Below are 21,702 nucleotides of genomic sequence, written 5' to 3'. Positions count from 1 at the left end.
TGTCTCTGGTATTATTGACTTCATGCATTAAATGACTGGTGAGAACCACCAGCTCTGTGCTGCGGGTTAGTGTTACCTAGTTTCACATAAGCATGGCAAATATCGGAGCCTTCGACATTGGAAGTGTATCTTCCACGAGCCTCCTCTCGGTTGCTGTTCAGGACCTCCAGCACACAGCTGCAGTTTGTGGTCTTCACATTGTACTGATATGAGGCCCAGATCGGCCTCCCGTCCTTCCTCCAGCTCACGTTCATTCTCTGGCTACCGACGAACACGACCCTAAGTGTCAGCAGTTCGCCAACTCTGAATGTAGTGTTTTCCAGCTTCCTGATGAAGCGAGCAGGTTCTGTGAGGCAGTGATGGTTGTTAGATGCAAAGGGGATGGGGAGCAGGCCGATGTTAGCATGCTAGCAGCCTGAGCCCACGCTCAGATTCAACCAAATTATAAAAACACAAGTTGATGAGTAGGAAACCACAATCCATCTGTTTAGCCGTAGGTTTGCTCATAGATTCAGTCTGGAACGGTTCGAACATCATCTGATCTGGGATTCACTTTAATTTTCATGTACATTTTCAGAGTCCATGTGAACCATCCATATGTGGCTGAAAAGGTTCTCATTGATTGGATGGAATTTTAGCAGACTGTACGCAGCAAATTTGAGATGAATTTCTTCTTTTAGTATCTGAAATATGAAAGAACCATATCCTGTTTGAAAGCTGAGCAGTAAAAGCAACTTGAGCCGAAGCTGGTCTGGGAGTGGGATGAAACTTTGGCTTTCTGTAGCTCTGCTTTAGCAAATGTTTGATGTTAGTGTGCAGGTTGAGGTGAGGTAAACCTTTCTTAGAGGTTTCGCAAACTACATATGCGTCACAGACAGCAGAACCTTCTGCATTAGAGACTTGACATGAATAGACTCCGGCTGCTTCTTCTCGGTCACTATTGAGTACTTCCAGGACAGATGAGGAGCTGCTGTTCCTCACGTTGTATTTATACGAAGCCCAGATGGGCTTTCCGTCCTTCGTCCAGCTCACGTGCACACGCTGACTGCCGGTAAACGTGCGCATCAGACTCAAAGGACCGCCCAGACGGTACGACGTGTCTTCAAGCTTTTTCACGAAGCGCACTGGTTCTAAGAGAAGTAACAGCAGTGTTAGTCATGAAGTGTAGCCTGTTAGCCAAGCAGGGAATGGATGGTTAGGGGAGGTTACCTGGTCGGACATTAGCGTGACACACGGCAGAGCTGCTAGCGTTGGATATTTCACAGGAATATCTGCCAGCAGCCTCTTCCCGGTCACTGTTGAGAACCTCCAAGACACACAAGCCGTCTGTGGTCTTGACGTTGTACTTATAGGAAGCCCAGATTGGCTTTCCATCTTTTCTCCAGCTCACATAAACATGCTTGCTGCCGGTGTATGAGACCTGAAGCCTCAAAGGCTGGCCAACCCTAAATATCATGTCCTCCAGCTGTTTCACAAAGCGCACAGGTTCTACAGGAGGCAAGATGTTAGCCGTTAGTTTCAACTGTGAGAAAGATGAGTGAAGTTATATGATATAAAGTTAACAAATAAGTATAAAAAAACCACAGCTAGCGCTTACTGATTTCAGTTTGTGATAACTAAATCACAATTTCAAACTAAACAAAAAATGAGCAAAAGGCTGCAGCTGAGTGTAATCAGCATGGTGTCTGACTCAGTTTAAACTGTTTAGTCGGTGGTTTTATGACTTTGTGTGACAGTCACACGTCTGATGGTGTTGTATGAGTTAATGTCATGTTCTTAATCACACAGCGGATATTATAACTGAAGCGTGAGGGTTTTTTTTATCCTATCTAATCTTGTATCTAAATGTTTAATTCTTCACAGTCTGAAGAGGACAAATATGTCAAAAGTCTGTTTACTTTTAAAGAACATTACTAGAACAGACTAATGCTGAATATTAAGGCAGTAATAGACGCAGTCCCCTTTTTACTGCAATATCACTAAAATAAGAACTGAAGCTAATGAGCCTCGCTGTGATCCTTCCTGTTTTACCTAGTTGAACCTGAGTGGAGCAGACAGCAGAGTTCTCAGAGTTAAGACATCTCACAGGAGTATCTGTCTGCTGCTTCCAGCCGGTCGCTGTTCAGGACCTCTAGGACACAGCAGTTATCTGTGGTCTAGACATTGTACTTGTAGGAGGCCCAGATGGGCTTCCCGTCCTTCCTCCAGCTCACATAGACCCTGGGGCTGGCGCTGTAAGCACAGTCAACACGGTCTCACGGGGATTCGTGAAACTGTTACGTAAATTTTTTGTTTCTTTTTCGTGCGCACCAACACGATTTCGTCATGTTTTTCGTGCCGCTCACCACGAAATGTTTTTCGTGTTGCTCACAACGAAACCCGCTGTGGTAATCACAGCTGAAAGTGGTTTATACCAGCGGATTCATGACGATCTAAGCTGTCCATCGGCGTATACTGCTTGTGTGATCGCGTTTGCGGCCGCCGGCCGCCGGACATTCTTGAAATTCCTATGCAAATTGGGGAAAAAAAAAAAAAAAAAAAAAAAAAAAAAAAAAGGTAAGTGTACCACCGGGTTATGGTTATGGTTAGGGTTATGGTTAGGGACGATGTCATGCAAAATATAGCGTTGGATTCGCCATGGTTTTACATTAAAAATATAATACACACATTCGTTTGAAATACGTTCTGGGTGGCACGAAAAGTCCGCCGTTTAAAATACATTGGTGCGCATTTCGTGGTGAGCGGCACGAAAAACATGACGAAATCGTGTTGGTGCGCACGAAACCGAAACTAAAACTTACGTGACAGTTTCACGAATCCTCGTGAGATCGGGCTGGCACAGTACAGCGACAGCGGCTGGCCGAGCCTGAAAGTCGTGTCTTCCAGCTCCTTTGTAAAGCACACCGGTTCTACAGGAAGCAACGCTGATGTTAGCTGCAGGTTATATGAGGTTACATACTTCTGTAAAAGGGCTGGAGGAGGTTAGCTGGAAAATGTAATTTTTGTCCCTTAAGTTCTGTAAATGAACTGAAATCAGCAGTGATGATGGTGATGGGGTGCATTAGCGGCTTTACCTATCTTAACCAAGCATGGCAGATAGCAGTGCCCTCAGAGTTGGAAATCTTGCATGAGTATTTCCCCACGGCTTCCCACCGGTCACTGTTGAGGACCTCTAGGCTGCTGGAGAAGTCGGTGGTTTTGATGTTGTATTTGTAGGATGCCCAGATGGGTTTACCGTCCTTCATCCAGCTGACATAAATCCTCTGGCTGCCCGTAAACTTGCACTCCAGTGTCAGAGGATGGCCGATTTTATAGAAGGTGTTTCTTAGTTTCCTCACGAAGCAAACAGGTTCTGAGAAATCACTTAGCAGTTATGGGATTAGACAGGGTGAGCAATGGTGTCTAGCATTTGGTTACATGATACAAGATGGACATAGAGATGATTCAGATGGCTTAGTTAATGCTAGTAATGATGAGGTGAGTTGTTAGATGGTTACCTAGTTTAACGTTAGAATGGCAGATATCGCTGCCTCCAGCATTAGATATTTCACACGTGTATTTTCCAATGGCTTCTTCTCGGTCGCTGTTGAGGACTTCCAAGATGCAGGTGTCATTGGTGGTCTGGACGTTGCATGGTTGGGTTAGTTGCATGAAGCCTCCATTATGTTAAGCGAGCAGGCAGGTAAAGCACTAGCTGAGGTTATTTTATTAGTTCTACATGAGCCTACTAAACAACAGCAGAGGGCCACTGTTGTCTACAGTTAGTGGTTGAACTGAGAGCAGATGGTGTGTTAAGGGTTTGTGACGTTACCTAAGCTGACACGAGCGTGGCAGATGTCGCTTCCAGCGTCGTTAGAAATTTCACAAGTGTAAGTTCCAGCTGCTTCGGGCCTGTCGCTGTTGAGGACCTCCAGAACGCTGCTGGAATCAGTAGTTTTAACGTTGTACTGGTAGGAGGCCCAGATCAGCTTGCCGTCCTTCTTCCAGGTGACGTAAACCCTTTGGCTCCCGCTGAACATGCACCCCAGTTTCAGTGGCTGACCGACTAAGAAAGTAGTGTCCTCCAGCTTCGTGATAAAATGCACAGGTTCTGAGAGAAGCAAGCTGATTTTAGACATGTGTTCATTGTTATGTTGCCATGCATTAAGCCCCTATATCACCGTTAATGTAGCTGTTATCGATGAAGTGTAAAAGCTCTACAAGCATGCTCAGATAAAGCTAGATTTCTCCAAGAGTTGTACTTTACTCCAGAGGCAAATTTTAGGTCAGTTTCATTTATATTCACAAGACACTAACTATAAGGTCCTGTTATTAACGTGGGAAACTTCTACAGTTGGACAAAATGTATGTTTAAAACTTAAATCACAGCAGGATTCGTTCATGTACAAGAAAGAAATTTGGAAACGAGCATCACCTTTGACCGTTACGTGGCAGCTGGCGGAGGCAGAACCGACCCGGTTCTCGGCCTGGCAGACATATTCACCGTGATCGAACTGGGTAGTTTTGGTCAGTTTCAGAGTGGCAACACCATTTGAAAAGTCTGTTGAACAAGTGTTGGACTTGTGCAGCTTCACGTCAGTTTTGAACCAACCTACTGAGATGTCAGGAGTTCCTGCAATGAGGCATTTCAGGGTAACTGTGTCACCCACGTTTACCACCACCGGCTCCATGTTGTCAACAAAGTACGGTCGCTCTGAAGTGAAAAATGATGATGAGGGTTTAGTAGACCACAGATGTTGAGGTTTGGATGAACAAATGGGAGTGAATGAATGAATGATAACTAAACTACATAACTCAGAACAACACCATGCACATGTTGCTCATTTTACCTAGAATAGACACTTGTGCTTCGCATCTGTCACTTCCGACTCCGTTTTCTACTTCGCAAGAGTATCTACCGGCGGCCTCCAACCTGTCAGAGTTCAGAACCTCCAGGATGCAGGAGGTGTCGGTTGTGATCACATTGTACTGATACGAGGCCCCGACGAGTTTACCGTCCTTCTTCCAGGTCACGTTTCCTCTGGGGGTTCCAGCGAATGTGACCTCGAGCCTCAGCGGTTTACCCTTTTCAGAGGAAATGTCCCTCAGCTTCTTCACAAAGTGGACTGGTTCTGAGGAAGGTAATTCCATCATCAGTTACATCAAATTCACCTTCTCAATTGGTTAAAAAAGATATGCATCATGCTAACAAACCTTTCACAAACAGATAAACTGAGCAGCTTTCCTTCCCTGCACTGTTAATGATCTGACAGGTGTATTCTCCTGCGTGGGACATTTCCACCCGGTTCAGCACCAGAGTGGCGACGTCCTCCTTCAGGGAAATATCGCAGCCTCGACCCTGCAGCATCTCCTTGGGTCCCCTGAACCATTTTACCCTCAGGGGGGCACTGCCTTTCACTTTAGCTGAGAACAACACGTTTTTGCCAGGCAATGTTTCTTTCGCTTCAGGTGCTTCCAAGAAAGATGGGGGTTCTGGGTTCAGATAAAAAAGATGTGTTGTCAGATTAAGTTTCTGTAGCGACCCTGACGCTGGCTCCTTTAAGGATCTCTTTTTCACGCCTACTGACCTGTCACATTCATCGAAGCGCTCGTCTCACTGGCTCCTGCAACGTTCACAGCTTTACATGTGTATTTGCCAGAGTCAGACATCCTGATAGCTGGAACTCTGAGTCTGCAGTTGTTATCGGTGCAGCTAATGTCGTAGCTCGGCCCGCTCTTGATCTCCTGGCCGTTGTGGAACCAGGAGGTTGTTAAAGGAGCAGAGCCAGAGACCTTACACTCCATCTCACCAGGCTTACCCACAACAAGGTGGGTGTCTCTCAGCTTCCTTATGAAACTCGGTGGAATCAACTTATCTGTTGTCAAAAAACAAGTTATAACTTTGAGCTGAATGCTACATGAAATAAGAAAACAAAATTATAAGTGATGGGCATCTGTTCCTCAACACTAACCTGAGACAGAGAGCTTAGTTTTGCTCGAGGCAGTGCCAACATGATTCATAACCTCTAGTTTGTATTCTCCAGCATCTGCTTTGTCTGCAGACCGAATCTTCAGAGTGGCCACCTTCTTTGAGAAGGACATCTGGTACTTGACACCAGCAGACAGTTCTTTGTTATCCTTGAACCACTTAGTCTTCAGTTCTGGTGAGCCAGATACTGTCACCTCAAGAGCTGCATTTTCTCCTGACTTCACGTTCAAGGACTCTGGGCTATCCACGATAGCAGCGGGTTCTAGAATTTAGGGAAGAAGATGTCAAGCTAAATGAATCCTGGTACTGTCACTGGAGGCAACAGAATAGAGTCTGGAGTTTTACAAACCTAGAACGGTCACTTGGGAGACAGACTCCACAACTCCAGAGTCGTCCCTCAGCTGGCAGGTGTATTTTCCAGCTGTGGTCGAGTCAGCTTTGGGAACTACAAGAGTCACCACATTGTTCTCAAAGGTGATCTTCCTGTTGTCACCGTCTCTGAGGACGTGATCTTTGTCCTGAACCCAGGACACTGTCAGGTCTGAGCCCTTCACTGTGGCAGTCAGAGTCAGCTGCTCACCGACTTTCACCAACTGGTCGACCAGCTTCTTCACAAACGCTGGTTGCTCTGAACGGTGATGGAAAGATCACAGGTGAGGACAGGAGATCACATCTACACTCAGCTCTGAGGAAAAGCCTCTGATTCTGTACTAACCTTTGAGAGTCATGGTGGTGCGGCAGGTTTCACTCCCTACATTGTTTGACACCATGCACTCATAAACTCCAGCGTCATCCAGCTCCAGCTTCATGACATGAAGTGTGGCAGAGCTGCCGACACTGACCATCTTGTATTTTCTACTCTCTTTTACAGGCCTTCTGTCTTTGTACCAGTTAACTTGGAAAGGTGCAGTGCCATACATTTCACACTGCAGACTGGCATCTTTCCCTTTAATGCCCTCCACTGGGTTCGGAGTCTTAGTAAAGGATGGCGACTCTGGACAATACATCGAGATATATTAACACAAGTAAAATTCACTGACAAGCAAGTCTTCATGGCAAGCAGCTCATCCGAGCAGTTCCACTGGATCTAAAGTCTTGGAGAGAGTCATGCTGAAGTTCAGTCCATGCTAGAGGTTTCCATCCCGACGCTCACAGAAAATAAAGATTGTTACGTTCATGCTGGGATGGGAGGGAGGGTCACATCAGCGGGATCAGAGAAAGGAACATGGAAAGGTCAATGAAGGGTCTAGTGTAGGTCATTCCACCAAAAGTAGGAAAATACGGTCTCTCTGAAAGAAGTCATGCCATTGGACACACCAAAGTCCGGAAAACTAACTGAGCTGAAACAGGGAGTGGGAATGTTGGAGTCCATGCTCACATTTTTAAAACAGGGTTCTAAAAACATCCACACCAAGTCAAACTCAAACCGTAATATCAAAATCTGCATCTTCATTTCTTCTTTTTCATGCTACACAACTTCACAACACAACACGGTGTATCCTGGATGTCTGCTGGGGAGCTGACCTTGGACTGTGAGAATGGTGCTGCAGCTCGCACTGCCAGCATCGTTATGAGCCTCACATGTGTAGACTCCGTTATCCTCAAACGTTGTGCTGTGGAGCTGGAGGTACGCGGTCGACTCGACAAACATTGTTTTATAGTTGTTTCCGTCCGTTATCTTTTGGTCATTTTTGTACCAACACATTTGCAGGTTGCGAGCGCTGGTGGCCTGGCATTCAAAACGGTGTCCTTCACACTGCTTCACAAAGGTAGTGGGAGGCAGTTTCAGGACAAACTGAGGAGGCTCTGCAAAGTCAAAAAAGATCAAGTTACTAATGTGGAACAAAGGAACAATCACTGTGACGGATGGAGGATGGGGAAGGTGACCGGATGCTGTGACAACAAAGATGTTCCTGTAAAGAAAGTAAACGGTGAAATGGTCGGGTGGAGAAAATGAAAATGAAGAAAGAGGAGCTGTGAAAATAAAAAAGATGAGCGGTGATGGGGGTGGACAAAAAAAGAGAATAGTCCAACCTTTCACCAACAACTCTGCTGCACTGTTCACTGCTCCTGCCTCGTTGCTAACTCGGCAGGAATAAATCCCACTCTGCAGCTTCCCGACTGAGTGGAGCTCTACAGAGGAGGAGTAGGTCTCCAGTCTAATGGTACATGAAGGTCCACTTATCAGCTCCACGTCCTGCTTGAACCATTTCACTGTAAACGGAGGTGTTCCTTCAAAGACACTTCTGAGGAGCACAGCAGAGTTTGGTGGAACAGCCTGAGACTCGGGCTCGGTTATGAATGTTGGTGGCACTAGAACCCATACAGAGACATGGTTATGATACATGACTACCAGCCTGTGAGCTGAACTTTGATAAGGTCTGAATGCTAACCTTTGGCTGTAAGAACTCCACTGCACACACAGCTGCCTGCCTGGTTGGAGACTCTGCAGGAATACTCTCCTGTATCAGAACCTTCAGCCAGCTTCAGCTGCAGGGACGCCGTATGTTCGACGTGCACCAGTTTGTACTTTAAACTGTTGGTGAGTTTTTGCTTCCCTTTGCTCCATTCGACCGACAGAGGAAGAGAACCAGTCACTTTGATCTCCATGGTAACCACTGAACCCATAATGGCTTGGATGTTTTTAAATTTTCTAATGAATGTGGGAGGAGTTACCTCTTCTGTATGAAGCAATGTCAAAAACATAATCAGTCAAAGACAACAGTTTATAATTTAAATGATTTGATCTGAAAGAGTTGAAATGTTTGACAAACCTAAAACTACCAGCATGACTCTACAGCTACAACTCCCCACAGAGTTTCTGACTTCAAACAGATATTCTCCGCTGTCGTCCTGCTGAGCAGACTGGAAGTTAAAACTGCTGACGTTGTTCTCAAAGCAGAAATGATGTTTTCTGCTGGACTGGAGCTCTTTGTCTCGTCTCATCCATCTGACACTTAACTGAGGACTTCCAGCTACTCTGCACTCAAGACTGACCGGATCTCCACGGGTCACTTTGACCTCCTCTGGCTTCTCTTGGATCGTAGGAGGTTCTACAACACCAGGAGAAAGAGGTGAGTGTGCTGGTTACTACGGTTAGAGCTAGCTACATGTTAGGCATATGAAGGTACCTTCTACAATGAGGGTGGCGAAGCAGCCGTCCTGCCCCGCCTCATTTACCACCTGACAGGTGTATTTCCCACCGTGAGTTGCCTCACAGGCAGGAATCCTGAGAGTGGCCTCATTGTTCTGAAAGGATCTCTCGATGTTTGGATCCTCTGGGATCCAGGTCTCATCTTTAAGCCACTGAACAGAGAGAGGTGGAGATCCTTCCACCGAGCAGATAAAGACTGCCATGTCTCCCAGGACAGTGGAGACATTTTCTATCTTCTGAACAAATGTTGGAGGAACTGATGGGAAGGAAAGATGTTTGAAAAATGAGGAAGAGTTCAGTTGTGTATGTCTGATGTTGTGTGCAGTCATCAGTAAAACCAACCTTTCAGAGACAACGCTGCGAAGCCAGCACAGCTCCCAACTTCATTGGCTACCACACACCTGTAAGTACCAACATCCTCCATCTGACACTCCTGGATTCTCAAGCCCGTATTTTCACCATCAACAATAGTATGCTTTTGGCTGGATTTGATTGGTTTTCTATCTCTGAACCATGTGACATTAAGAGGACGACTTCCTGCCACTTTGCAAGCAAACACAGCCGTGGAACCTTTAAGAACTTCCAGAGACGACAGCTCTTCAACAAAACAAGGAGGCTCTGGAATAACAAAGCAAATCGCTCTAGAGTAACACTGCAATATTTAGCTGGATTTTCACTGACTAGATGTAAACATAAAGAAGAACCAACCTTTGACTTCCAGCTCAAAACAGCAGCTCTCAGTGCCGGCCTCGTTGGAAGCCTCGCAGTAGTACTTCCCGCTGTCAAGCTCGCTAACCTGACAAATCTCTAAAGTGGCTGCAGAGTTTAAAAACGACATCCTGTGATGAACACTCTGAAGAATCTCAGCTCCGTCTCTGAACCAACGCACTGAGATCTGAGGAGTACCAGAAACCTGACACTCAAACACCTTCCTGTCTCCTACTCTGACTGATGAAACATCTTCAGTTTTTTCTATGAAAAATGGAGGTTCTGCAAAAATACATACAGAAGTTTGTTAAGTATGGAGATCACCACAAAGTAAAGAATAAAGGTGAGAGACCAGCATTAACCTTTGACAAAGAGTGCTGCCTGGCATGAGGTGGAGCCCACGTCATTCTGTATTTCACAGACATAATCTCCAGAGTCGGAGGTTTTGGCAAAGAAGAGCTCCAGAGAGCTGGAAGTGTTGTCTTTAACCACAGAGCAGTCGGCGCTGGATAGAACCTCCTTCTTGTTTTTAAACCATTTGATGGTCAGAGGTGGTGTACCAGAAACCAGAACATTAAACTGGACCTTAGATCCAGGCAACACATTCATGGATTCAGGCTTTTCAAGAATACATGGTGCTTCTGCAGGTGGATAAAACCCAACTTTTAGAACATATACAGTGATTGTGGATCAAAGTGAACAAGATGCTGAGATGAGCTCTAACCTTTAACAAACAAGATCCCAGAGCACTGCACTGCTCCTGCTTTGTTTTTAGCGATGCAGGTGTAGCTGCCGCTGTTTCTAGTGTCAAGGTCAGAGATTTCCAGAAAAGCAACATTCTCAAAGAAGGTGCATTTGTGTTTGTCATCAGTCTGGATCTCTCTCTCGTCTTTGTACCACTGTACTGTTATTGGCAGGGAGCCGGACACGAGGCACTCCAGATGAGCGAAGGATCCTTTGATACCTTCGGTCGGCTTCAGTTTTCTTGTGAAAGACGGTTTAATAATCTCATCTGATACACACAGAGTGCAAAGACAGTGTTACTGTGGCTGTAAACTCAAAATTAAATCTTAGAGAGACATCAGAGTTTAGGATAAACTGACCTAAAACAGTAACTGATGCTTCACAAGAACCGCAGCCGGCCACATTTGAAACCTGGAAGCTGTATTCCCCGCTATCGCTTTTCTCTGATTTAATTATGTGGAGCGTTGAGCTGCAGTCTGTGTTCTGGATTCTGTATCTCTGGCCGGACGTCAGCGACTTTCCCGCCTTCATCCACCTGGATTTGAGCGGTTTGGTGCCTGAGAACCTGCATTCGAGCCTGACCGGGTCGCCCTGGGTCACACTGATGCACTCGGCTCGTTCTGAAATACTTGCTGGTTCTAGTAAAACAAAACCATTCAGAGCTGAATGAGCGAGCGCGGCGTTAAAGCGACAAATGAAGCAGACATCACAGCAGCAGCGGTTAAGACAGGAAGAGCCACAAACATCCTACAAACCTGTAACTATGAGCACAGCAGCACATCTGTGAGTGCCGGCCTTGTTCTGGGCCTCAAACACATACTTCCCGCCGTGTGACAACTGAGCATTTTTCAAATTCAACACGGAACTCTTGGTTTCAGAGGACATCTTAACGTGCTCATCTTCAGTGAGCTCATGATCATCCTTGATCCAGGAGAAAGTCATGGGCAGTGATCCAGACAACATGCACCTCATAGAGACCTCAGATCCCACCATGCAGGACATGTCCTCTAGTTTCTGAACAAATGATGGTGGTTCTAGTGGGAGAAGACCACAGATCAGACTGAAGGCTGCAACAGTTACACACAAATCCACATTTCAAACCTCCCGATGTCACTGTCTGCTGACAGTAACGACAATATGCAAGAGTTTAGGGCTACAAAAACACAGAATAGAGAAAATACTGCTCAGACAGCACAAACAGTTGAATGTAAACTTTTTGGCAGCATGCAGTGAGGTAAACTGTCTCAACAGTTTATGAATCGTTCCAGGACTGGAGGACGTTTTACATCCAATAATCCAAGTTCTAAACCCTAAAACATGCAGCAGTGTGTAAATATTCTTGTCCTGAGACCAAATCTATAAAAACAAGGAGAAAAAAATGTTTAAAATATTTTAAATACCAAATAAGTCTGGAGTTCCCCTAAAATCCCATTTTTCTCTTGTCCACCCCCTGATGACCAAACTGGACCTCTGATAAAACAGTTAGAATCTAATTTAAATCTCCTTTGTTTTATTTTTTAATTCATGTCTCTTGTAATTGTGGGAGTATTTTTAATCAACATAATATTTTAAATAATAATTATTTTACATGGAATGTGTCCCACAACGTGTGAGCAGAACCTGTGGATGACATTTTTGTCACTTTGTGTCTCATTTTTGTTGTTTTGTGTCTCGTTTTTTTTTGTCATTTTCTGTTTTGATTTGTCATTTTATGTCTTGTTTTTGCTGTTTTGTGTCTTGCTTTTGTCATTTGTTGTCTAGTTTTTGTGTCTCATATTATCAGGATCAGACTCATTCTTTGGACTGTTTTCCATCAGTGGTCAGCAGTAACAGCTAGCTAAATATCTAGCTTCTACTGCTGAGAAAAAGATCACATTAGCATGGATCAGAGTAGGGTTAGCAACAACACAGAAAACATGGAATAGAAATGCTACCATTGATGTGGACGCTGAACCAATCAGTACCTATTATTGATGAATATGGAGGAGAAATGTTTATGTTTCTAACATTTGAAGCCCAAATGTCCTCCAGGTCTGCAGTGACCTCCATGGTGCTGTTCTTTGACTAACCTTTTAGAGAAATGTGGCAAGAACAAGATGTCTCCCCGACATCGTTGGTGACGATGCACTGGTATGTTCCAGCGTCAGCGTTCTCACAGTTTAAGATGTGAAGAGTGACCATGTCATTTTCAACACTGACTTTATGCCTTTTGTCAGTTCTGATCAGTTTATCGTTGAGGAAACAGCTTATCTCAAATGGAGCAGAACCTGAAACGGTTCCTTCCAAGATAATGTCGGATCCTTTCACAAGCTCAGCTGATTCAAAAGGCCTCGTAAATGCTGGAGACTCTGTAAAAAACATGATAAATGTGATTTTAGAGGCCTGAAGGGAGAATCTGATGAGGCACGTCTGGTCCACAGAATTCCCTGAGTTCTTCAGAGGATAAACTCTGCACCGTCACGCCTGAATGTTTCACTAAATCTAGAGCAGCAACAGAAGACACAACGTTCTCACTGATATTTGAAAATGGACGGTCCTTTAATTGGCTCTTTTCTTTTCCACTGTAGGATTCAGCAGCTTCAACATCAACTCAGAGCGACCAGAACAGAATTACTGAAAAACTGAAGTTCTAGGAAACAGAACACTGGAGGTTTGTTCTGTTAGAATATGGGAAGAACCTTACGATGGGGATATTAGACGAAGCTGCTGAACGAGAACATCAAGAAGACAGGAAACATGTTGTCCTCTCTTAGTTTAACCAATCAGCAGAAGGTACTTTGTTTTCCCCTAAAAACAGGTTCTTCTGGGATGGTTCTCGTGGTTGGAACACAGAAACCAGCCTGTGTAGATGGTCCTCCAGTGTGTTTCTGGTGGAGAGTACAGCTGGAGGAATGAGGTCTGAACGCTGTGGACCAGACTGCCAGAGACTAGGAGGTTAGACTATGAGGCTGCAGACTGAACCAACCTTTCACGGTCACTGAGCTGCTGCACTGGTCTCTGCCGGCTTCACTGGACGCCACACAAACATAATCTCCACTGTCCTGAACAGAGCAGCTCTCTACCTGCAGCGATGCCATCGAACTGTTGAAGGACATCGAGTGTCTGTGGTCAGAAACGATCTCTGAGCCGTTTCTGAACCACGCGACGCTAATGACAGGAGAACCCTGCACTTTGCAGGACAGCTTCAGAGGATGTCCAGTTCTGAGCAGTTGTGAAGGCTCAGGCTTCATCGTAAATGTTGGAGCTTCTGTAAATTAACAGCAACAATTACAGCAAAATCAAAGCAGAGGGGGAAAGAAGTTCAACACATCTGTAGAAGAAAGAACCAAACGGCACCTTTCACAAAGAGGACAGCAGTACAGTCCACCTTGGAAGCGTCGTTGGACACCTGGCAGGTGTATTTAGCTGAATCACTGGGTTTCACAGACTGGAGCTCCAAAGAGCTCGAAGAGGCGTCTTTCTTTATGAAACACTTTCCTCCAGTGAAAATCTCTTTCTCCTCTCTGAACCATTTAACAACCAATGGAGCTGATCCTGTAAAGGATGCCTTTAGGACAACGGTTGATCCCGGTGAGGCGTCCTGGGATTCAGGTTTCACCGTGAAGACTGGAGGTTCTGGAGTTATTGAGGAAGAAATACAGCAGTCATGTTCAAACGGATCAGTATCACCTGTAAAGTCTGCCTCATTACTGTTTCATCCTAGTTCAGCTCCTCTAACCTTTGATGGACAAAGTGCCGCTGGTTTCTTTTTCGCCGGCATCATTCGAGGCCCGACAAGTATAAACTCCTCCATCGCTTTGGTCCAGGCCAGCTATCACCACAGAGGCTGAACTCTCACTGAAATCAACCTTTAATCTGTCATCACTGTGGATCTCTTTATCATCTTTGTACCAGGTGACAACCATCGGCTGAGATCCAGCCACTCTGCACTCCAAGGTAACACTACTACCAACACTGCCGTCCACCTTCTTTAGAGTTTTGGTGAAGGATGGTGGAACTGCACGATCTGTGTAGGAAGCACACCAAACATGTAACTGCTGTCCAGGACCACCGTTCAAACTGCTGCTAATGAGCTACAACTGACCTATGACTGTGACTGAACAGGAGCACTGGTCTTTCCCCACTTTATTAGACACCTCCATCTTGTACTCTGAAGTGTCTCCTTTGTCTGCAGTGAGGATCTTTAAAATGGCCGTGTTCTCCTTCAGAGTCATCTTATATTTACGGCCACTGATCATCTCCTTGCCGTCTTTAAACCACTTCACTTTGAGCTCGGGGCTTCCAGAGATCGTGCACTGCAGCGTGGCCGAATCTCCTGCAGTCACACTGATGGACGCTGCTTTCTCTAAGATCCTAGCAGGTTCTAAAACACAACATGAGTTTTAGACTCAGGGAACGCCTACATCTGTGGAAATACTTCTCATAAATAGGAATGTTTCCAACCTTGAATAGTTAACATAGCTTCATTTTTCTGCTGCCCCGCCTCATTTTCAGCCAGGCAGGTGTATTTGCCGGCATGCTTCATCTCAACAGAGGAGAAGGAGATGCTAGCGATATTGTTCTCAAAAATCATCTTGACATTTAGATCATCATCTCTCAGCAGCTCAGAGTCTTTCACCCATTTGATGGCTATGGGAGCTGAGCCTTTCAGGGTTCCCTGCAGCTTCACTGTGTTCCCCAGCACTGCTGTAGCACTTTCAACTCTCTTTGAGAATATGGGCGGCTCTGAAATAACAGGGTTTGTCATGATAATGTCATAAACAGCCAGGAGGACTACAACAATATCAGAAATGTTGGACCTGATGTTTTACCATCACTAACCTTTCTGTTTAACCTCAGACTTTGAGGTTACTGACCCAATCTCATTTGATACGACACATTCGTATTCACCAACATCAGCGCTCTCAAAGGAGTGGATCTCCAGAGAACTCAGGCATCCCTGTGAGACTATTCTGAACTTCTTATCTGCTGACAGCCGTTTCTTATTCTTTTTCCAAGTCACCTCAAAGGGCGCAGAGCCTGAAATCTCACACTCCAACACAGCTACCGATCCTCTGACTGCCTCTACAGAGACGAGCTCCTTCCTGAAACATGGAGGTTCTAAAGGGGAACATACAGTCCAGTTAGAGGTGGTCCTATTGTGAGTAAAACTTTAGGTTGCTCATAAAGTTCCCTGAATGTTCACACCTTTCACTGTTACTTTAATGCTGCAGCTTTCACAGCCAGACTCATTGAGAACCTCACAGGTGTAGTTCCCACCATCACTCAACATGACTTCCTGTATCTCAAGAGTGGCAATGCCATCTTTCAGACTGATGGCGTGTCTGCCACCAGCAGACAGCTCGCTGTTGTTGAAGAACCAGGTGGTGTGAAGATCTGGGGATCCTTTGACACTGCACTGCAGCCGAGCAGCGCCGCCTTGCTTCCAAACCGTGGTGGCCTCCAGCCTCTTTACAAAGACTGGCGGCTCTGCAGAGGTGTGGTTAAAAAGATCCATTATGGAGTCAAAGAAGCCAGTTAAAAACAACAATGCAGCATGGAGAGAGAAGAGGTTAAAGAAGAAAAGTCAACTGGACATCACACAATAAAATGACGTTAATTTTCAGTACTGCAGATTTGCAAAAGCTTCAAATGCTGCAGTATCCATGAAAGTTAACTAGACAGCTCTTACCTTGGACCTTCACCGACGTGGAGCAAGACGCACTCCCAGCCTCATTAGTCACCACACACACATAGTTCCCACAGTCTTTCAGTGTGGTCTTTAGGATATCAAGAGTGACTGTCTTATCCTCAAAAGACAGTTTACAGTCAGGAGACTGGTGGACTTTTCTACCGTCTCTGGTCCAGGTGACGGAGACTCCAGTGTCCTCATCCACCTGACACTCCAGGTGCAGAGGAGCTCCGACCACGGCAGCGACGGCACCCAGGGGCTCCACAAAGTTGGGCTTATCAATAACTCGCAGCTCTGTGCTGCACTCGGCCGTCCCAACATTATTAGAAGCTTTGCACACATAAAGGCCCCGGTCAGCTGCCTCCAGCTTGGTTATCTCAAGAGTGTGCTTATTCTTTTCACAAGAGGTCTGGTAGTGTGTGGGCAAAGCCTGGTTGTCTTTGAACCAGACAACACTGAGAGGAGCAGAGCCTGATAATACACACTGCATCACTGCCCTCTTTCCAACAAACACAGTCTGAGGCTCAGGTCTACTTATAAAGACTGGAGGGCTTTTCTCTACAAGGATTCAGAAAAAGAGAAACACATTAGTAGTGCTGTGTTAACCCCAGATAGTTCATCTTTACCTAAACCTGCCAGTGAGACAAATCAAACCAGCAGGGTAAGAAAGTGTAAAAAATAAAACCTATTCACAAGAAACCAGCGTCCGGCCAAAGGAACCAAGACACAAGAAGATCTGACGACTTAAAGAAGAGCAGCTTCAAACACAGCCAGCGGAGAAGAAGGAAACGTGCGTCGCTCTTACCTGTGACGCTGAGGGAGGCGGAGCATTCATCGCTGCCGTGCTGATTGGACGCCTTGCAGGAGTATTCACCGCTGTCATCCTTGGATGGGTTCAGGACCTCCAGGGAGGAGGTGCTGAAGCGGCTGATGATCCGGTACTTATCACCCTCCTTGATGGGGTGTCCATCTTTGAACCACTTGAAGCTCACGTTTGGAGCATCCTCAGTCTCACAGTCAAACTTGGCCATGCTGCCAATGTTGATCTCCACCGGAACAATTCTGTGCCTGAACACGGGTTTCACTGCAGAGACAACAGGACAGAGTGAATACACAGAGGGGGTGGAAATAAAACCAAGAAAAGTTTGCTGTGCAGGTGGAGATGTGGTGAACCTGGGATGGAAAGTGACAGAGTTATCCTTGATGACTGGAAGAGGAAAGATGTGTTAGGTTTGGGTTGAAGATGTGATGATTCTGTGATAAGAGAAGGAGAGAAAGCATGCAAAGAAGAATGGAGCAGGAATGAGGAATGTCTACAGATATGGATCAGAGGTGGTTCCTTGGAGAGGAATGGACATTAGAGTGAGTGTCTGTAGAGGATGAGCTCAGACATTAAGATGTCACTGCTGTCTGGTGAAAACCTCAAACCTTTAAATCTAGATTGCCTTTGATCCAAAGCCTTCTATTTTCAGTTTCATTCATTCATTACCTTTTGATTCTGGTTGAGGTTTGCAGACAACAGAGTTTGAATGTCACTGACATGTGAAGTTAGTTGATGGTGATATCAAAGAACTGTCCATCATCAAACCTCTTGAGACCACAGAGAGTCTTGAAGATGTCGTGATCTTGCCAGCTTCATTCTCAGCCTCACAAACATATTCTCCTTGATGCCTCTCCTTGACAACTTTGTGGATAACCAGTGTGTATGTGTCGTGGTCTTTAGAACACTTGAACTCTGTGCCAGGTTTCACCAACTGACCGTTGAAGAACCAGTGAATTTTGGTGACATACTTTATGGTGGCAGTAAAAACAGCCTGGCCGTTTTCCTCAGCGCAAACATGTTCCAGACAATCAACCACAACTGGATAATCAGCCAGACTGTCGCAGGACTCGCTGATTATGATCGCCTCAGACAGAAACTCCTCTCTGGTTTCTCTGTGGACCTCTATGTGTTCAACAGGACCTACAGCTACAGTGGTGATGGCGTCCCTCTCTGACCTGACCTGTCTGGACTGTTGGATCTCAGTCTGACCCTGAACTGTGGCGCTGTGGAACGAAGCCCTGGCTTCAGTTTTGACAGCTGCAGACTGAGATGCAGCAGGAGGAAACCTGGCTGCACTCTCTGCCACCATCACAGTGTCCACCACAGACGACAGAACCTCTTTGGATGGCGCTGAGCTCACCTGAACCTTCTGAGGCTTGTCGATCTGCATGGTGCCCGGCTGCTCTGAAGTGAGACTCTGCTGCTCCTGGAAAACCATCGCATGCAGAGCTACCTGGAGTTCAGACCTGAGATCAGCTGTCTGAGGATATTCACCTTCAAAACACAGCGTGATCTCCAGGGGGGCACCTGGTGAAGTGATCAGGTATGTCTTGGTGGCCCGTCGGAGTTCTCTCTGGACCTTCACCTCCTGCACCTCCACCGCCTCAAACCTTCCTACGACGTCAGCCAGTAACACCGGCTGATCGCTGGCCACGGCCGACTGGAGGACGTCTCTGAGCTGACGCCGGACATTCAGACTAGTAGGTTTTGGGATATTAATGACAAAGTTGAGCTCTTTAGGTAGAGTCTGAGCGTCCTGAGACTCGTGAACAAACAGAACTCCTTTAGGCTGTGTCTTCACACTGACAGTCGAACCCTCAGATTTAAGTATTTCACTGGATGGCTCTCCCATAATCACCCTCTTTTCTTCTAGCAGCACCGACTGTCGGACCGACTGACCCTCCTGGATCTGGACTGCAAAGTCCTGCTCAGCAGCTTCTAAGATTGTGCAGCTTTCAGTGGCAGTTGCCTTCTCTTCAATGAAAATGGGCTTTTTGGGGATCTTGGGCTCAGTTTTAATCTCAGACTTGAATTTTTCATCAGTTTCCAGGCTGGTGGTGTGGCCCTCCTCCAGAGTCTGAGTGTCTGTGATGTTCAGAGAGTGCATGATGTTCCAGTAGTCCTCTCTCTGGATTAAAGCTCGCTGCTGCTTGTCGTTGGTCATGAAAGGCGTCTCCTTCGGCAGCTGGATGGGCTGAGAGGACACGGTCAGGATGCTGGGAGGCCTGGACTCAGTTCGAAGCTGCGGCTCCACACCAACCACAGACACATCCAGACCTTTATGATAATCTGCAGTGATCTCCCTCCTCTCCTCTGAGGTCGCTGCATACCTTCTAGCCTTCTCCTGTTTCTGCACTGCCACCTGCTGGTCAGGTTTAGTGATGGTCAGTAGACCTTCCTTTGGTAAAATGGACACAGAATGGATGGACTGAAGGTGTTTTGGTTGTGGTAGCTCTTTCTCTGGCTGAACAGAGGTGGCATCGGTCTTTGCTGTGAACTCTGAAGTTGCCTCACAAACTGCTGTCCTCTGGTCCTCTAGAGTCACTGAATGCAGCAGAGTGGGACTCTTTCTCATCTCAGCCTGTTCTGCAGAAGGCTTCTCGCTGCTGAACCTTCCCTCAGACTGGAAGACCTCCTGACCACTGATAACCTGCAGGTTCAGGAGTCGCTCTCCTTCATGCTGAGGCTGCAGATTCATAGAAGAAGCTAAAGGTGGCACCAGTCCTTCCTGTTCAGCCTGGAGCTCATACTTCTCTTCACTACTCATAGCTGACTTATACACCACGTCTTTGCACGGGGTGATGCTCTCCTGCTCTGGTCTTTGTATTTCAAATTCCTGCTCCTTGGATAAAGTTACTCTAGTCTGACTCACTGGTGCAGTCACAGGTTTAGGTTGTTCTTTTTTAATCAAGGGTAAGAAGGCTTGATCTAAAGCCTGCAGAGGCTCAGAGTGTCCTTCTGTGAGCTGCAGCTGCCCTGCAGACTGAGCCGAGTATAAGATCTTAAGCCCCTCTGTGACGCTGAAGCTCTTCTCCTCCTCCGGTCGGTGCATGACACCTGAGGTTTCATCAAGGATGGGCAGAGCAGATTCCACTTGGTGGCTGCTAACGAGCTGCCTGGGCTCAGCCAGAGTCTGAATGTGTTCAGGCGTCCGGTCGGTTAAAGTCTCGGCTCTGACGGTGACCAGAGGAAGGACCTCCTCAGAGGTAGCTGACAGGAGCCTGGACGGCTGCTCTTTGGATAGCTCCAGTTCTACGACTTCGGGGCTGAGGATTCGCTCAGAGTGCTGCTCGGTGATCTTCTGTCTCTCCTGGATTGAAGATAAGAACGTGGCCATGTGAAGCTGTTTGATAGGAACAGCAGAAACATGAGGAGGGTGGCTGGGAGCCAGGGAAACCCTCTCCTGGATCTCATGGGCCTGCAGCACTGCAGCCTGGTGGGTGAGTTGCTCTCGATGAAGGGTGGCAGCAGAGATATCCAGCTCTCTGAGGGTTCCCACCTCTTCACTGGGAATAATCTGCCGGTCGTCAGTGCTAATGGTGTAAATCATCTGATCAGATCGGGTTCTTTCCCGGTATGATCTGGACTCTGTGGTTTGCTCTGTCATAGATATCTTCAAACCTTTCTGTACTAACGTTTGCTCTTCCTGAGCTTTTGCCCTGAACACCAGCAGCTCTGCGGTACACGAGGCTTCCCCATACTGGTTGGAGGCCTTACAGGTGTAGACGTCGCTGTGCTCTTGTCTGACGCTCTTAAGGTTAATGAAGCCTGAACCGTCAGGGTTGTTCACAGTGATACAGAACCCACTCGGCTGAATGTGGAAGCTGCCTTTGAGCCACTGAACCTCAGGGAGAGGATCTCCAGTCACGACGTACCTGAAGAAACCGTCACCTCCCTCAGACAGCTGAAGACGCTCGATAGTTTTAATGAATTCTGGGGGCTTGCCAGTTGGTGCTGCTAATGTTCTCCCAGCATCCTCCTGCTCAGGCTCCCTCACCTGAACATGCAGGTAGGAAGTGCAGGTCGACTGGCCGAATCTGTTGGTGACTGTACAGGAGTACTCTCCCTCACACTCCCTACGAACCCTGTTAATTACCAGACTATACTCATCTAGTTCGTGAACAAATGTATAAATGGACGAACTCGTGATGCTTTTCCCGTTGTGGAACCACTGAACCGTGGGCTTCGGGAAAGCGGACACTCTGACGCTAAATGTGGCAGTTTCTCCCACAGTCACGGCTGCTGGAGAAAGTTCGCTGAGGAAAACAGGTTTTTCTTTTTTTCTCTCTAAAGTGCTCGAGAAGCGTTTGGACTCTGGCTTGAGTTCAAGTGTTCTGGTTTTGTCTGGTAACTTTAGGCCAGTGTAGTACGACTCCTGGGTTTCCTCTTCCACTGTGATGGTGGAGCTAGAGAAGGCTGAGTGGAATAATAGAGTTAAATGAGAAACACACTCAAACTGAACAGTCAGCTGCAACCAGAACAGAACATCAGAAATGGAGATAAAACCAGCATATTGTTATTCATGTTTTCAACAAATTAAGTACTCAACACTTAGTGCTACTGCTGTCCAGGGATGTCCCAGACACAATGCTGATCTAAGGATCCTGATTTAAGGATCCTTAGATCAGCATTGT

At 46.5% G+C, this 21,702-nt stretch overlaps 1 protein-coding gene across 1 annotated transcript in view; it reads right to left on the bottom strand.

Moving 5' to 3' along the window:
- The window catches only part of ttn.1 (titin, tandem duplicate 1), a 198,695-nt gene that overhangs the window by 148,010 nt on the left and 28,983 nt on the right, over positions 1-21,702 (bottom strand). The window contains exons 42-53 of the mRNA XM_051959381.1: positions 17,834-21,484; positions 17,051-17,329; positions 16,246-16,803; positions 15,762-16,043; positions 15,396-15,674; positions 15,018-15,299; positions 14,659-14,937; positions 14,293-14,580; positions 13,911-14,189; positions 13,540-13,821; positions 12,644-12,922; positions 11,330-11,608 (exon numbers count right to left, since the gene is read on the bottom strand). Of these exons, the coding sequence (XP_051815341.1) occupies positions 11,330-11,608; positions 12,644-12,922; positions 13,540-13,821; positions 13,911-14,189; positions 14,293-14,580; positions 14,659-14,937; positions 15,018-15,299; positions 15,396-15,674; positions 15,762-16,043; positions 16,246-16,803; positions 17,051-17,329; positions 17,834-21,484 (7,017 nt within the window). The remainder of the gene's footprint in view (positions 1-11,329; positions 11,609-12,643; positions 12,923-13,539; positions 13,822-13,910; positions 14,190-14,292; positions 14,581-14,658; positions 14,938-15,017; positions 15,300-15,395; positions 15,675-15,761; positions 16,044-16,245; positions 16,804-17,050; positions 17,330-17,833; positions 21,485-21,702) is intronic.

This window comes from Acanthochromis polyacanthus, chromosome 14 (assembly GCF_021347895.1).
Source record: "Acanthochromis polyacanthus isolate Apoly-LR-REF ecotype Palm Island chromosome 14, KAUST_Apoly_ChrSc, whole genome shotgun sequence".
NCBI lineage: Eukaryota > Metazoa > Chordata > Actinopteri > Pomacentridae > Acanthochromis > Acanthochromis polyacanthus.
The sequence above is the reverse complement of the archived record's forward strand: the minus strand, read 5'-3'. Positions and strand labels throughout refer to the sequence as shown.